At 40.0% G+C, this 16,147-nt stretch overlaps 1 protein-coding gene across 1 annotated transcript in view; it reads left to right on the forward strand.

Annotated features, from left to right (window-relative positions):
• Positions 1 to 15,675, forward strand: part of LOC139218355 (cubilin-like) — a 120,644-nt gene extending 104,969 nt beyond the window's left edge. Inside the window, 9 exon segments of the mRNA XM_070849916.1 lie at positions 552 to 762; positions 2,931 to 3,130; positions 3,450 to 3,612; positions 4,580 to 4,728; positions 5,771 to 5,915; positions 11,394 to 11,575; positions 12,251 to 12,416; positions 13,138 to 13,373; positions 15,237 to 15,675. Of these exon segments, the coding sequence (XP_070706017.1) occupies positions 552 to 762; positions 2,931 to 3,130; positions 3,450 to 3,612; positions 4,580 to 4,728; positions 5,771 to 5,915; positions 11,394 to 11,575; positions 12,251 to 12,416; positions 13,138 to 13,373; positions 15,237 to 15,344 (1,560 nt within the window). The 3' untranslated portion in view covers positions 15,345 to 15,675.
• The last annotated feature ends 472 nt before the right edge of the window (positions 15,676 to 16,147 follow it).

Consider the following 16,147-nt stretch of genomic DNA (forward strand, 5'->3'; position numbering starts at 1 on the left):
GGAACAAAGAAAGTGTGAAATTATTACTTTTTTATTTTATTTTATTTTTTAAGTATAACCAACCCCAGTTAAATACAATGTTGTTTGTCACTCAAGAAAACCAAACATAAAGCACATAGAAAAATAATGTTAAAAAAAATGTTAAACATTTATTTGAATGTTTGCATATTTTTGTGGAGTTTTCACAAAACAATTAAGAACAGAAATTTTGGATCTGGATTTTGACAAAATCAAAGCCTTCCACAATTGGTCCACAATTGGCTTAGATTGGTTTAGGGTTGTACTTTTGGCCACAGTCCCGTGTGACCACAGTAAAAACATGTGGTTGTGCTTGGGTCCTTCCAGTAATCATGTGACAAAGTTGTGTGACGATGTTGGTAAGAATGATGTTTAAAGACCGAGAGAAACACCTGCTTCTAGCCCCTCATATTCTCCATTTCCCAGGTTTTTTTTTTCTCCCCCCACTTTCCCCACCACTGTAAAAATGGAATTTCCCCCCTTGGGGGATCAATAAAGGTGAATTGATTGAATTGATTGATTGATTGTTTAACACTTTCCACCTGGAGGCTTCTTCTTCCTGTCGTTACGACTATGTAGCAGTGTACGATGGACAGGACTCCTTGGCACCTTTGCTAGGAAAATTCTGTGGTGCAGTGCTCCCACCTGATCTGCGCTCCTCCACCAACCAGCTGTTCATCATCTTTAGGACAGATGCCACAGTGAATGGGATTGGCTGGAGGGCTACTTACAGCGAAACACTCGGTAGGTCAATGTCACTGTTTTTCAGTAAATTGTAAACATAGTGCAAGTGTGCATTATTATATTCTTTATTCACATTCATTCTTTCAGGGGTTAAAAGTCACATAATACCAGCACAGTTCAGAATCAGAATCAGAAAGTTTTATTGTCATTGCACCAAGTGGTGCAACAAAATTTGCTGTGCTAAAAAAAACCTAGAAATACACTATGTAACATACACACACAAACATTCATTCACTCATTCACTTGTGCATCAATAAATAAATAACAATAAAAAGGCATAAAAGAGTAGCAGCAGTGAGTAGGGCAAACATTGCAATGTTCACATTTATTGCACATTATAGTGACCGCAGTGCTTGCACCTATGAGGTCTGTGGGTAGTGGCCAGGCCTGAGGTGTGTGAGTAGGGTTTGAGTTCAGTAATGTGATGGCTTTTGGGAAGAAGCTGTCCTTTAGTCTGGAGGTGTGGGCTCTGATGAGTATGTAGCTCCTGCCAGATGGTAGCAGAGTGAAGAGGTGGTGAGATGGGTGTAGCTACAGTTTAATTTGGAAAGTATGTTTTTTTTGTAAATAATTTTTGTATTTTGTAATTTGATTTATCTCATGGAGCACTGTAAAATAAAAGCACCTGCCGAGTCTGTCTACCTACCACCTTCCTTGACCTGGTTGGCCGGACTACTTTACAGATTGGATGATTGCAGTGTAGAACTAGATCTGTAGCTCCTGAAGCAGGGTGGACTGGCTGAGCTGGCAAAGGAAACAGAGCACACATCCCTGGCCAGTGCTCATTGTCTCACCTGTTTCCTCCTAGGTTGGCTGACACTAAGTTTTCCAAGGATTTCATAACCACAGAGGTCAGGGCAACAGGCTTGTTGTCAGTTAGTCCAGTGATAGAGGGTTTCTTAGGGACTGAGGTAATCGTTGAGTATTTGAAACAGGAAGGAACTTCACACAGCTCCAGTGATCTGTTGAAAATCTGTGTCAACAGTTAGACAGCGTTGTTTCTTGACATTTTGGTACTTTAGGTAAGACATTCCCCTGTGCCCCTGAGGGAAGTCATCAACAACGTCTTTGATTAGGCACCTTTGTATCTATCATTCAGTCTCAATCAATCTTTATTTATATAGCGCCACTTCATAACAGTGTTATCTTAAGACGCTTTCCATAAAGAGCAGGTCTAGACCAAACTCAAACAAAAAGAGAGAGGAATGGAGAGGGAGAGGAGGAGAGAGGAGCCCAGTGCATCACGGGGAGTCCCCTGGTAGTCTAAGCCTGTGGCAGCATAACTGGGGCCAGTCCAAGGCTACACCAGTCTCTGTTGTGTGTCCTGATTATTGAATCTTATTCAGGGTATGGTATTGAACATAACCTTTTTTATATATTCCTGTTTGAGTCAAACATTATCCAGGTCACTGATCATCTTTGTATGAATGTCTTTCAAGCGTCTACATTCCAGACGATGTCCATATTCCCGTATGGTGTTTTTGACATCTCTTAGAGAAAAAACCTGGAATTATAGGAAGTGCCCATTGATCAAGAGATGCCCTTACTTTACTTTCATTTCATCATATAGATAATTGATTTCTTCTGTTAAACTTACTGACTTACTAACTGCTACATAACTGGAGATGAAGGCACATCTGCTCACGTTAGCTCACCTATGCGCTGTCGGCCCTGCTTGACGTCACAATTCGTTTTAGAAGATAATTCCACAATTCTCCGATCATTAATGTAAGCAAGGTTACTGCGGTTTAGGTGGTTTACTCTCAGGTTTGTCATTACTGACATTGTTTTCACATGTAATTGAATGTAACTAAATGCAACGTATTACTAACTTGTCCCTTAATAAACAAGGGACAAATAGTGAAGTAGTGTATATTTCAGTTAGGTTTACTTGTGTTGTATTACATTACTCATTATGTAACATTAATCTGAAAGTAAATGTTTGTTTTTGTTTTTTTGTTAAAACACCTAACAACCTAACTATATCTTCATGTGTGTAAAATCAAATGGTCACACTGAATGGCAGTTCCCTTCACTGTAAATAGTGAAGCAATAATAATCCTACTAGACATTATTTTCCTACTTGGTGAAGTTAGTGTAAAGTTGCCTGTGGTATAATACATTATGAGTTTTAAGAAATGGTTTGTTTGTTTCTGAATTCCCCGCAGGTCCAGAGCAGGGATGTGGTGGCTTCTTGTCTATGCCCATGGGTATGTTTGGTTCTCCAGATCCAAACCTGGATGGGCGCTATGAGCCTGGGATGGACTGCCTGTGGACCATTGAGATGTCAGTCAACAAGGCAATCAACCTGACATTCAACTCCTTTGAGCTTGAGAGCTCCTCATCTTGCTACTACGACTATGTCAAAGTAAAGAACCCACAGCTATTGAAATATGACCATCACACAGTTTATAGCCATCCTCGCAATTTGCAAGTAGTTATGTCCAACTGCAAAATTAAGATCATAGGAACAGCTGTGGACCTTACAGATTTGCAATGGCATAAAAAATCTGTGAGCTATAAGCAGTAGATACTGCATGAAGCTTTGTAGTGTGATAACTATGATAACTAACCAACTAATGATCTCTTCTAATGTCTTCTAATGTGAAAGCAATATGGGACAATACAACATTAGCCTATGACAGCAATGGCTTTGCTATAATCTAATGTATATGTGCCTCTATCAGGTGTATGATGGTGACAACATTCACTTCCCTCTGGTTGGGACATTTTGTGGAAACTCAATTCCCTCCTATTTTGTATCAAGCGGAAACTTCCTGACTATCCACTTTGTTACTGATAGTTCAGTGCAGAGACGAGGCTTCAATGCTACCTACAGAGCTGTGCCAAGTAAGACACTTTCTACTCTCTCTTCTGCACTGCTCTCCATTTGCTACAGAAACTAGGCAAAATTTTCATCTGAAAAGCTTTAAAATGTAAGACCTTATCTATCCCACTTAAAGCGAAAGATATGAAGATAATTCATATATGATTGAACATCAAGGTTGTTATGGCTGTTATGGAATTTCCACTTGGATGTCACAGCTGTTGCTGTTGTCAGTGCTTTGAAACAAGGATGGACAAATTGGCTTCATGATGTGTATTGGTAAGCGTAGTAATCTGAATTTCCTTTTGCTATCTGAGTGGTTTGAGTGAATCCCCTTAACTATGTATAGGGGTTGATTTTCCCAGAAATAATGGAAGAACTGAAAGGCATCTTCCATTATTTTTCCAAATTCTCCAAAGCCACGTTGTCCCAAAGAGGCAGATAAAAATGTACATAATCAAAAGCTTTTCCTGCCCAAGGAAGGACAGCATTAATGAATTCAACTGAACAATCTACATGTATTACTATACTACTAATACTCACTGGGTGTTTGCATTTGTTCTCTCCAGCTTCCTCCCACAGACGAAAGACATTTCATATATCAAAAAAAAAAATTGATATCAAAAGAAAGAAAGTATTTTTATTCAGTACCGCTTTGCACCCCAAATGTAGTGGGAATGGAGAATTATTTATTTAGGTTGCCTTCATTCAACTGCACTCAGCTACATAGACTGCAATCACAGCAGAGAGTGGCACAACAGTTTAACTGTTTAAATTTCCCCCCAGAATATCAGCTGAAGAAGTTGTTAAATATTTTAATTTTAATTATATCAACATGCTCGATGCTGACATTTTATTTCTATACTGTAATAGAAAACCTGAAAAATGCTTGCACTCTAGCCCAAGTAATTAGAAACTTGTGAGTCACATATTTCTTGAACACTTTTACTTTTGTGCATTTTCCATACATGTGTATCTGCCTTCCCTCAGTGGTTTGTGGTGGGACTTTGAATGCCACAACCACCATCCAGACCCTGACCTCACCCTCCTTCCCCAATGCCTATCCCCCTTACACCTCCTGCCGTTGGATCCTGGATGCTCCGGCCCAAGAAACCGTCAAATTGTCAGTCCAGACCTTTGTGCTCTAGCCCAGCCAGAGCTGTTCAGCAAACTACCTGGAGATGAAGGACTGGCCTATGGTGAGTTCAGACAGGGACTGGGCCAAAAAATATTGTAGTAAACACAAAAGATACCAACGGGACAAATAGGCAGCAGTAGTTGGCTTATAAATTCTGAGACAACTACAAATCTCAGTGGGAAGATGTTTCAGAGAATTTATATTATAAAAGTCTGATGGCATCTTGAATACAGTGCATTTATGTAATTGGTCTGTACTTGTATCGTGCCTAACATTTTCAACCAATCAAAGCACGCCTACACTAGATCACTTTCACCTATTCATACACTGAAAACGGGACAACCCACTCTATCACCAAGCCACAGCCAGCCAGTGCTGTGTGGCGGCTGAGGCTCAGAGGTTGTGCCGGTCATTCACGAATCTGAAGATCCATGCGGCATTTCAAATAGGCCTTGGACAAGATACTGAAACTATACAAGGTTCCTATTAGGTTCCTAGGTGCTCTGAGTGCTCTGAGGTCAAAAAGTCTACAAAGGGGCTATACAAACATAATCCACACATAGTCTCAGGAATCAGTATACCACTTTCTCTATCTATCTATCTATGTATCTATCTATCACACCCTTTGTGTTGCAAAACAATTCTTGGTTTTTTTAACATAGTGCATTTTTTGGTCTGAATGCTTAGAGGAAGCAGACAAATGTAGGTGCTAATCCTGTACAGAACCACAGCTCTTGCTTCATTATAGTAGTATTTGTTCTCCTCTACAGTTCATGATCAGCAGATGGATTTAATAGTCATCCAGCTCTTGAATTGATGCTAAAATCACACATCTAATGTCCTGTAGTTACTCTGATTTGCTTCCACACAACAAACAAGACCACCTTAAAAGGTGAGTCAAGGTTTTGTTGTTAAGTCTGCATCAGAGATTGACTGACAGCTTTGACACCGGCCTAAACAAACCAAATTAAATGGGACAAAGCTTGCATACAGTTACAGTATTGTAATATTTAATCTGAATGAGGTGCATCTTGTTTTTCCAGGGAGACTATGGGCAGTCACAGAAGTCCTGTGCATCAGATGGTCATCCATTAGACTTCTACAGCTACAGCAGAACAATGCTCGTGCACATCAAGTCTGACACCTTCATGACAGGAAATGGCCTGAGTTTCACCTATCAGATCGCCAGTAGGTACCTGCAGTAAACTTGACCCAACATGAGAAAAAATATCCCGCTCAAGTACTGTTATATAGTTTTATATATGTAAAATATATTTATATATGTAAATGATTAATTTCATGAAAGAATTTAGGACTTCAAATGTATTTACATCATCCATGTATTCATGTTTGCAAATGTGTTTGAACAAAAGGGGTAACAATTTGGGATCTTACAAAGAACTCATACTGTAGTTATATATGTATGACCCACTGACCAACGATCTGGATGTTTGTTAGGAACACAGAGAATTTATCCTGAATTTCAAACTGACCTCATTACCAATGAACAGTCACACTACATTGGTCTTTTATAATTTAAATTCCCTTTGTTCTCTTTGTTCCTCACAGACATCCAGATTGTTGCTCAGTGGGTCATACATATATAACTACAGCATAAGTTGTAAGATCCCACATTGTTACCCCCTTCTCTTTTGTTATGTAAAATTTGTTTTGAAAATTCTGGAAAAAAGAATCAGTATTCTGTGCCCTGAAACACTCGGGGCTTGTCCACTGAAGCCACCGAAACCAGAAACGACATCCACCACTATCTTTATGAGATACATAACTGCAGTCTCCCTCCATGTTTATATGTTTTCATCTGTTCATTCTCTGATTTCTTAGTCTTTAATGGTTCCACTTTACCAGTGCTCACTTTAAGCTGCTAGTGAGTGTAGAATACTTTAAACCTGATACCTTTAGTTCAAACCGATGTAACTGTTGGGGTAGCTTTGTAGCTTAACCCAGCTTAGTGTTTCCAGTTTAGCCTCTTTTACCACGGACACCAAGATAATAGTGTTAATATGATTTGTGTTGATTGCTCTGCCGGTCTCTTCCAGAGAGAGGTGTCTGTGAGTTACAGCTGCCTACTGTAAGCTGGTTTTCAACCCTTGCTAGCATTGTTGATAGGTTGATTTAGTTACTACAAATAATCTGCCATTGTCGTGTGCCTGTGCCTGCAATGTAGTGACTGGCAGAGTAATTAAATACTCTTCCATGTCAGTGGGTGGCAGCAGGTAGCTGATGACCTTGTTAATTTAAGACAGTAGAATTAGGCTAGAGATGCGTAGAACAGGTAACAATGATAGCGACGGATAAATATTTGAAAAGGAAAAATACAACCACCGAAGTGGACCCCAGTATGAGTGGTGGTCAAAAGAAGGCAAAAACAGTGAGCTCGAGACAATACAGCAAAAGTTATCTTTCATTTGGATTCACTTTCACCGAGGATCCAACTGCAGCGATTCCGTTATGCTTGGTGTGTGGGGAAAAGCTATCTAACAGTGCCATGGTCCCAAGCAAGCTTAAACGCCACCTCTAAATGAAACACCCGTCACTTCAAAACAAGAACACAGAAAATTTTTGTGCACCTGCATGAACACACTGAGAAACAGGCAACGTTAATTTGAAAAAACCACATAGGTGAATGAACTCTCAAAGCTAGCTACCAAGTAGCTGAACTCGTTACCAAATCAAAAAAGCCACACACTGGCAGACATTAATACTAACTACCTGCAAAGCCATTGTAAATGAGATGCTCAGCCCTGACGTGTCTTAAGTAGCTAAAGTCCCCCTCTCAGATAACACAATTGCCAGACATATTGATGACTTGTCTGCAGACATCGAAACTGCTGTTTTGGAAAAGATACGCATCCGTGGGAAATTTGCAGTGCAACTTGATGAGTCTATGGATATTAGTGGACATTCACAACTCTCAGCCAATGTGCGTTTTGTGGATGGAGACAAAAGTTCCTGCGGTGGAAAAGGGCTATTGTTCCATACGGAGGTCCGATGGTTGTCGTGTGGCAGAGTGCTGGCCTGTGTGTATGAGCTGCAGGAGAAACTAAAAGTGTTTTTGACTAATGAGAGGTATGATGACGCAAAGCTGCTTGCAAGTGATGAGGGTGTGCAAGGCTGGAATACCTGGCAGATACATTTCAGCATCTGAATGAACTGAACACAAGTACAAGATAAAATAAATGGATTTCGTTCAAAGGTGCACCTCTGGCAACAACATCTGGAAATTGCCAACCTTGACATGTTCCCACTTACCCAGAAATGGTAAGATGTCAACACTGCTGCACTGTGTGAGATAATAGGTAAATATTTGAAAACTTCAGCCTCCACTGAATCAATCAAGGCTGTCTTGATTGGGTTAGGGATCCATATACACTACTCACAAAAAGTTAGGGATATTCGACTTTCAGGTGAAATGTATGGAAAATGTCAAATGTGAATGCTACAGTGACACTATATGATGAAAGTAGGGCATTTAAGTAGAAGCATGCAATGGTAATTTTATTCATCTCAAACAATTTATTGAAAGAAAAGCTAACAACAGTGGTGGGTATACCACAACAAAAAATTTCAATGTCTCAATAAGTTGGGACGTGGTCAAAGGACGTCCACTCCTCTCCTTTCTGTGACTCTTCCAGTCTCTCTGTATCACTGTTACAACCTGCTGATGACACTCTGTGACCCTCTAAGCTCAGTGAACACCTCCGTCTGAGGACTTCCTGTTTGAATTGTTAGGTGTCGTCTTGGTCTCATGATGTCAGAATGTGAACAGCATGATGAGGAGGACTGTTTAAATACCAATTCTAACTGAAGCAGGAAATGTATTGGTCGATTCATGGATCAAACCTGTTGTAAATTTTGCTGTTAAGCTCCTTGTTAGAGAACAGCAACTTGTGCAAAAACTTGTGACACTGAACAGAGGCATTCTTATTTCTTCTATGGTGTATTCAAACGTTTAGAGAAGGTCACATTAAGTTCACCTGGAAAGGTTAGAATGCATTTTAGGTTCATCCTGAAATTTCACCCGAAAGCCCAATATCCCTAACTTTTTGTGAGTAGTGTATATATTGTACACATCTGATAGGGTTTGGCCATTGGCTGTTTCAAACAACAATTAGAGGAAACTGTCTAAATGTTTGGAGAAAAATAAAATATCCAAACGTCATGTAAGCATCATATAAAATGATTGAAACACGTTCACACACACCTATATGGTAAAATATACATATACGTGCACATTAAAATCAGGAAAAAGACATTTTCTCTCAATGACACATGTTGTCTCCTCAGTAGTGTATATAGGACATGACTTTGCCGGAGCAGGAGGAACTAACTGAACTGAGACAAGATTGTGGTTTAAAGCTAAGCTTTGCTGATCTACCTTTGGACAGTTTTTGGTTGACTGCTGCCAAGAAGTTCCCTATTCTGGCAAACAGCTATTTCGACATTCCTCCCCTTTCACATATCTATGTGAGCTGAGTTTTTCAAGCATGACTGCTAAAAAAACAGAGAGAGACTGAGAGCTGTTGAGGAAGAGCTTTGTGTGTGCCTTTCCTCAAATCCTGCCAGGATATCAGCTGTGTTCATCTGAACAGCCCCAGGTTTCACACTGGATGAGTATAAATACATTGAAAGACTAAATTGTCATTGGTGTGAATGCTGAAAGCATTCACAACATATGCTCTTCTGTTCCAAAAAGTTTAATATTAGTCTTATTCCTGTATTGTTTGCCGCGATTCAGCCCCCAAATCAAGAGCAATGACTTTTCACATCTGTAACATTCACAGTTTCCATAATGTTCAATATTAACTGTCAAAATTCCCCAATAGGAATGAATGGAGTAGCTTCCAAATCTGAAATTTCTTCACCCAACTTCTAGCCCTTCATCATTTCATCACACTCGTCTTTTAAAAAAATAAAGTTTCTCCCTCCTTTTTCTCATTTTACATGAGTGTGTATGTGGCCGCGCTAGAGCGGTGACGTCATTGCTAGAGCTTTTGTCTTTAACTCGCTGGTTTGTCCAAACCGTTTCACCCACAGTCACAGTTTATCACTCAAAATGTAGCTTAAGTCCTTGGACACGCAGTCATGTGGCTCACAATACACAGAGACACACGCAGCGTGTCCCACAAGCCTCGGAGCGTCGGGAGCACCGACCGAACGCCTCATTGACTGCCATGTTAAAATGACAGAGGAGGGAGGGAGAGAGAAACACTACTCTTACCTGCTAGCAAGCGCTCATTTCACAAGATAGAGGCCTTAGCTTACATCTACGTGTTCGGGAGACTCTCTTATGTCCACTGGTCTGCACTTTATGGCTGTGACATGGACCGTTTTAAGTAAAACCTGCATTTTCAGAGGTGTGTCATCTCAATGAAAACAGTACCATTAGTAAGGGAGCATGAGAGGAGGAGCAGCATATCACTGATGTTTAAGCCACCAGGTGGCAGCAGAGCTGCTTGAAAGGAGCACAATATTAGAGCAGGATTTCAGCGTGACAGGAACGAAGCAGCATGGCGGTGGCAGCAGACAGCATTCACACCGCAATTTCTTCAGAAATTGCACTTTCTAGTTATATATACTGTATTAGGCTACAGTGTGTCCATTTGATAACATTTTTGGTTGGTGGTATGCCGCAGGGTTTTTTTAAATGTAAATTCAAATGTGCTGTGGTTCAAAAAAGCTTGAAAAACACTGGTCTAGAGGGAGGCATTCTTATTTCTGCTATGGTGGGATCGCTGCAGGTATTTTACCATCTGTAATCCAGGGTGACCCGGCCTCTCGCCCAAAGTCAGCTGGGTCCAGTCCATTCCATCCAGTCCATTGGCTCCAGCTCCCCCGCGATCCTGATGGATAAGCAGTATAGATTATGGATAGATGGATGGATAGAATCCATCAGATATTAATCAGAATGTTACGTTTTATGACCACATAACATAACATATAACTGCCATCCTTCAATAAGTCATTTCACTGTCAAATTCTGTCATATGTCTGTGCTTGCAATGTGATATATGTTCCGCTGCGCAGAGGATTGCGGGTCAGCACAGACAAAAAAAGTGTGCTGGATTCTACACTGCTAAATGCAACTGGATCGTCTATACCGCTTATCCGTCAGGGTTGTGAGGGAGCTGGAGCCAACTTCATTGCTAGACAGACAGTCACTCACACTCTTAGAGTCACCAATCAATCTAATGTGCATAAGTCTTTGTATTGTGGAGCCACAGCAAGATCAAACCTGGATTCATACCCAGAACCTTTTTGCTGTGAGGCATCAGTGCTAACCACTGCACCACCATGCTACCCATTTGGCAAACTTTTGGGAGATACTAAATCTTTTTTCTGGTGTACTAAATAAAGTGGAAGCATAGGTACTGGTATGCACCATTTGATATGCACCTCCACCCCTTGACAGCGAGTAGAATTTCATTTGTGCTGCTCACAGCATTTGACAAAGTGTAGAATCTCTTTCCTGTTTCTCTGAATAATCCACCGAACATACTCTCACAGTCTTCATTATCTCCCTTTCCCCAAAAAAATGTTCCAATGAAAATTTTACAATGGGTTTTAAAACAGTGTACATGATCCAAACTGAGAGAACTTGGTTCCTGATAAAAGCTCTGACTTTGGTGGTTTGGTGGTGGTTTCCAGGCTGTAGCAGAACCTATGAACAGGAATTCGGCTACTTGAAGAGTCCAGGCTGGCCTGACATCTACCCCCACAACATGGACTGCATCATTGTCCTGAAGGCACCACAGAACAGCTACATCTCCTTTTTCTTTAACAATTTTGATGTGGAGAGCCACAGCAACTGTGAATTTGACTACCTGGAGGTAAAACAACCAGCACACATTCAGAGACTACACTTTTACTGACAACAGTCATCATGGGAATAATCACATTTGAATAATATGTGTGTATTGTGTGTTGTATTGATGTCTGAGTGTTTTCTTTTTTAAAACAGACATTTCTTGATTTTATTTTTTAAATCGATAGATGAATAAAGTATCTATCTTACAATACAGTAAATGTAATGAAAAATACATCACATGTAAAAAAAAGTATGCCATATGAACATTCCAGCCAATCTGCTACTATATCATCAACCAATCATACAGCTCCCATTCAGCCACAGTCAGCATTCCTGTTCATCCCAAAGGTGTTTGATAGTGTTGAGTTTAGAGGGCTAGAGTTTCTAGGGCTATGTGCAGGCCATTTGGTGCTGTGGAAAGTTCTTCAACACCACTGGGAACAGCACAGCACCAACTGTGAAGAAAATGTCTTTATGGACTTGGCTTTGTGCACAGTAACATTTCATGTGGCAACAAGAGGTTGAACAAGGGTGTCCACATACTTTTGGCCATACAGTACATTTTATGTACTACATGTGAATGTGTGTTAATGGTGTGGGTAAAGTCTCCTCCGATCTGTATGTTATCTGTCTGACCCGTCAGGCTGTGACTGTGACGTGTCAGTGTCTCAGTAAGTCACAACTCTCTGTCTCTCAGGTCCGTAATGGCAGTACAGCAGATTCACCACTGCTTGGTCGTTTCTGTGGCAGCACCCTGCCTAGCCCCATCTTCCCCCAATTCAATCTGCTCTACTTACGCTTCAAGAGTGACTTCTCTCACGCCCAAGATGGTTTTGAGGCCACATGGACATCCTCCCTTCATGGTCAGAACTGAACTGTTCATACAAATGATTTTAAATCAGGTTTAATAAAACATCAGGAGCTCACATGTTTTCATTACAAGTGAAGAGTTAAACAGTTGATGTCACCAACTGATACATCTTAAACCTAAGAAGTTGATAACCAATCATTGTGGTCAAGCTCTGACTGATTTTGTTGATGAAACTCATCAACAAATTTGGAAACCAGAACCTCAGATTCAACAGTAACGCAGCTGCACATTTAAGGGGCAGCTGTGGCCCAGAAGTATAGCGGGTTGACAACTATGAGATCAGCGGTTCAATCCCAGGCTGCTCTGCATATCAATGTGTTCTTGGCCCGGACACTGAAGCCCAAATTGCTTCAGTGTGTGAGCGTGAATGAACCATCTCTTCCAGTAATTAGGTTCCTCTTGTATGAATGATGTGTGAATTATTCACACTTCATGTTATGTCTCAGTGGTGTGTTATTTTTGCAGCTGTAAAACTACTTTTGTGAGAACTAGCAGGAAAACACAGCTACACACACACACAATGGATTCTCTTCTTGTGTCTATAATGCAGTATGTGTTTAATACTTTTGGATTGGATTTTTTACTAGTTTTTCAATTTGTATTACTGCTGCGGTTAATACTGATTTGAGGCAGTAAAGATAAGTTAATGTATTTGTTTGCTCAACCTGCTTTTCTTTTATCTTAAGCATCTTTGTTTAATGTTTTGATGATAGGTTGTGGTGGCACTCTATATGGAGACCACGGCTCATTCACAAGTCCCAACTACCCGGGTACCTATCCCAATGGTACCCACTGTGAATGGGGCATCATGGCACCCAGAGGTCGGGTAGTGACCATTACCTTTGCACAGATCAGTATTGATGACCCTGGAGATTGCCAGAACAACTTTTTGAAGTTGTTTGATGGCCCAGACACCTCCTCACAGCCTGTTGGACCTTACTGTGGAGAGGTATGTAACCCAAGAAAGCAATTGCTACTTCAGCTATAATGTAGCAGACTAAGGGGGGCCCATAATAGCACAGTTTTATCAATACATTTGATGAACTTGGAATATTGATTGAAAAGACCAAAGGTTTTGATATATGAGGAGATTATGCTTCAATAGTACGATGTTGTCAGCTCAACAGAAAGATCTGTGATTGAGTCATGTAAAATCAGTGTAGGAGATTGTTGGAAAAATATTTAAAACTGTAAATCTGGTCCAAAAATCCCCCAAATTACTTATTTTGTAAATAGATTTTTGAACAAACTCAAGGCCTGTGGGCCACATCCGGCCCACAATACAATTATATACGACCCTCGAGATAATTTCATGAGACTATTAAGAATGGCCCGTCAGCAAACCGCACTCCCACCTCTAATACTACAAATCCCACAATGCACTGAACAGCTGCCGCAGAGTTTCCTGTTTGTCTGTCGGAGGTAAACCTGTGTGTCTTGTTTGTGGGGCTAATGTAGCCGTAATTAAAGAATATTAAGACGACACTGTGAGACAAAACATGAGGATAGTACAAAAAAGAAAAAGTAAATTTTATTTATTTTATTGAGGAAAAGTTGTTGAAGTTTGGCTGTTTAAAGTCATATTTCTGAATAAAATATTCATCATTATATTATATACTATAATAAAAGAGTCACTTTTAGACTCTTCACTAAATGTTGAGCCTGTTTGGCCCACGATTTAGACTGTGTTTTAAATTTTGGCCCCCTCTTTGATTGAGTTTGACACCCTTGATGTAGGCAATTTTCCTTTCCTTTAAGCTCTTGACTTTCTGTAAATACAGAAAAATATGGCTCTGTTTAGTTAAATATCATTGGCTGCTTCATTTATATTGCGCTGGATTGGAGTTTCTGAAAAAATAAGCAGGAGGTCACTCTGAACAGAACAGAGGTAAAATTGTATGAAAATAATAGGTTGTTGCATTTGTCTTTTGTTGTGGTGCTGAGTGGAGAGTTCCAGTTAAGTTACTTTATAACACGTGTGTCAGTTTGTGCATCTCTTTCACTCACTGTCTCCCTCCTATATATGGTTTCTCATCTTCAGTATGTGTCTGATTAAATACAGCTGCAGATTTTCCACCTGTTTTGTAAAAATTTCAGATACTGTCTCTTTGTCTCACCACTGCGGTCAGTCTGAGGCGAAATCGGGCACAACAGCCATTTCTATGAGTTTCCATTCTGCCCTCACATATTTTATGCCTCTAATCAGAAAAGCCTTGAAATTAGGGCTGTCAATTGATAAAATAAATGTATTATCACACATTTTTTGGCATTTAGTATTTATAATTGGTATTTTCTTAAGACTGACACTTGTAGTAATGGACATTAAATGTAAAACTATGGAATTAATGCAAATACAAATACAGAGGAAGCAAGAGCATCTTTAACTTTGAACCCAGATTCTCTCCTGTGAAGTACAGATTTCCAATGAAACCATAAAGACTTCAAAACTGACTGTTGGTGTAAAAGTTTTCTTATATGTACAAACAACAAAAACATATAGCCTGGTGCCAGCTGAATGGACTTAAAATGCAACACCTCCATAGCATCTAATGTGCAGAAAGACTGCATTGGAGACATAATTAAAAACAATTGATGTTTTCTTCATAACTTCGTGATTGCAAATTACAGGGTAGACACAATACTGTGTCACATAGTCCGCCTATGAGTTATTAGAGATACTATGTTTTTCTGTGTATTTCTCAATGGTATCTGTATACTACATATGTATCTGTTAATTATATCAGCGAGGACAACGATTCATAGTTTGAATGTACAAGCATACTACAAGTTTCTCCTTTCTGTGTTTGTTCAGGAAACCAACATTGCTCCATTCACAGCCTCCTCCCATCAAGTCTGCATTGTTTTCCAAGCCCAGTATGCCACCCTGCCTTCAGGGTTCAGACTCACCTGGAGCAGCTGAAAAAGCACACCCTTCTACACACACTCGCACTCACAGTCACTCACTCTAAGTTGTTAACAAATTCCTTCATCACTTTTTAAATGTAAACATCTGCTGTGTGTTATTTAATCAAACTAATGTAAATAATGCATCTGTAATGTCTTAATAAATGCATGATTCAAGGAGTACAACAAGGTTGTCATATCAGATGTTTGATTTAGTTTTATTATATTCATTTTCAACCAGAGTGCTTCAACAACCCCACTGAGCTGCTGATGAGACAGACATCACAAACTTGTGTTGCCTCCAGAAACTTCTAAATTCTAGTGGAGTTTCCATAGACTCAAGTGCACCTTTTTAGATGACATTATGTAAGAAATATTGTTAATGTTACTATTTGTTTGCAAACACTGGTGTGTGAGGCCATGTGTTACTCAGGAATGCAGACCATGTGAACAAAATAACGAAGGAGTGATGGAGCCCTGTATTGTAGCCTACTCATACTTGATTGTGAGTCTTGACATAAATTGAAAGATGCTGTGTGCTCTGCTGTGCTTATTGTGCATTGGTGCTGAGACACTAATGGACCCCATAAGTGCTGTACCTTGTCTGATGTCCTGATGGCTGCTAGTCAGATGGTAATCTCCACAGAGTCTATAATTCCCAATTATGGACACCAGGCATCATCCTGTTTATACCGAGGTCACCTGCCAAAGAAAAAAAAATCATGCATTCTGTGTAGCTAACTATCAAGCCATGTCATTGTCCCCAAATCAATCTAAAATTTTCACAAACAAATTAGGTGCTGTGTGTACTGTCAGCTG

The sequence above is a fragment of the Pempheris klunzingeri genome, chromosome 18 (genome assembly GCF_042242105.1).
Source record: "Pempheris klunzingeri isolate RE-2024b chromosome 18, fPemKlu1.hap1, whole genome shotgun sequence".
NCBI classification, from domain to species: Eukaryota; Metazoa; Chordata; class Actinopteri; order Acropomatiformes; family Pempheridae; genus Pempheris; species Pempheris klunzingeri.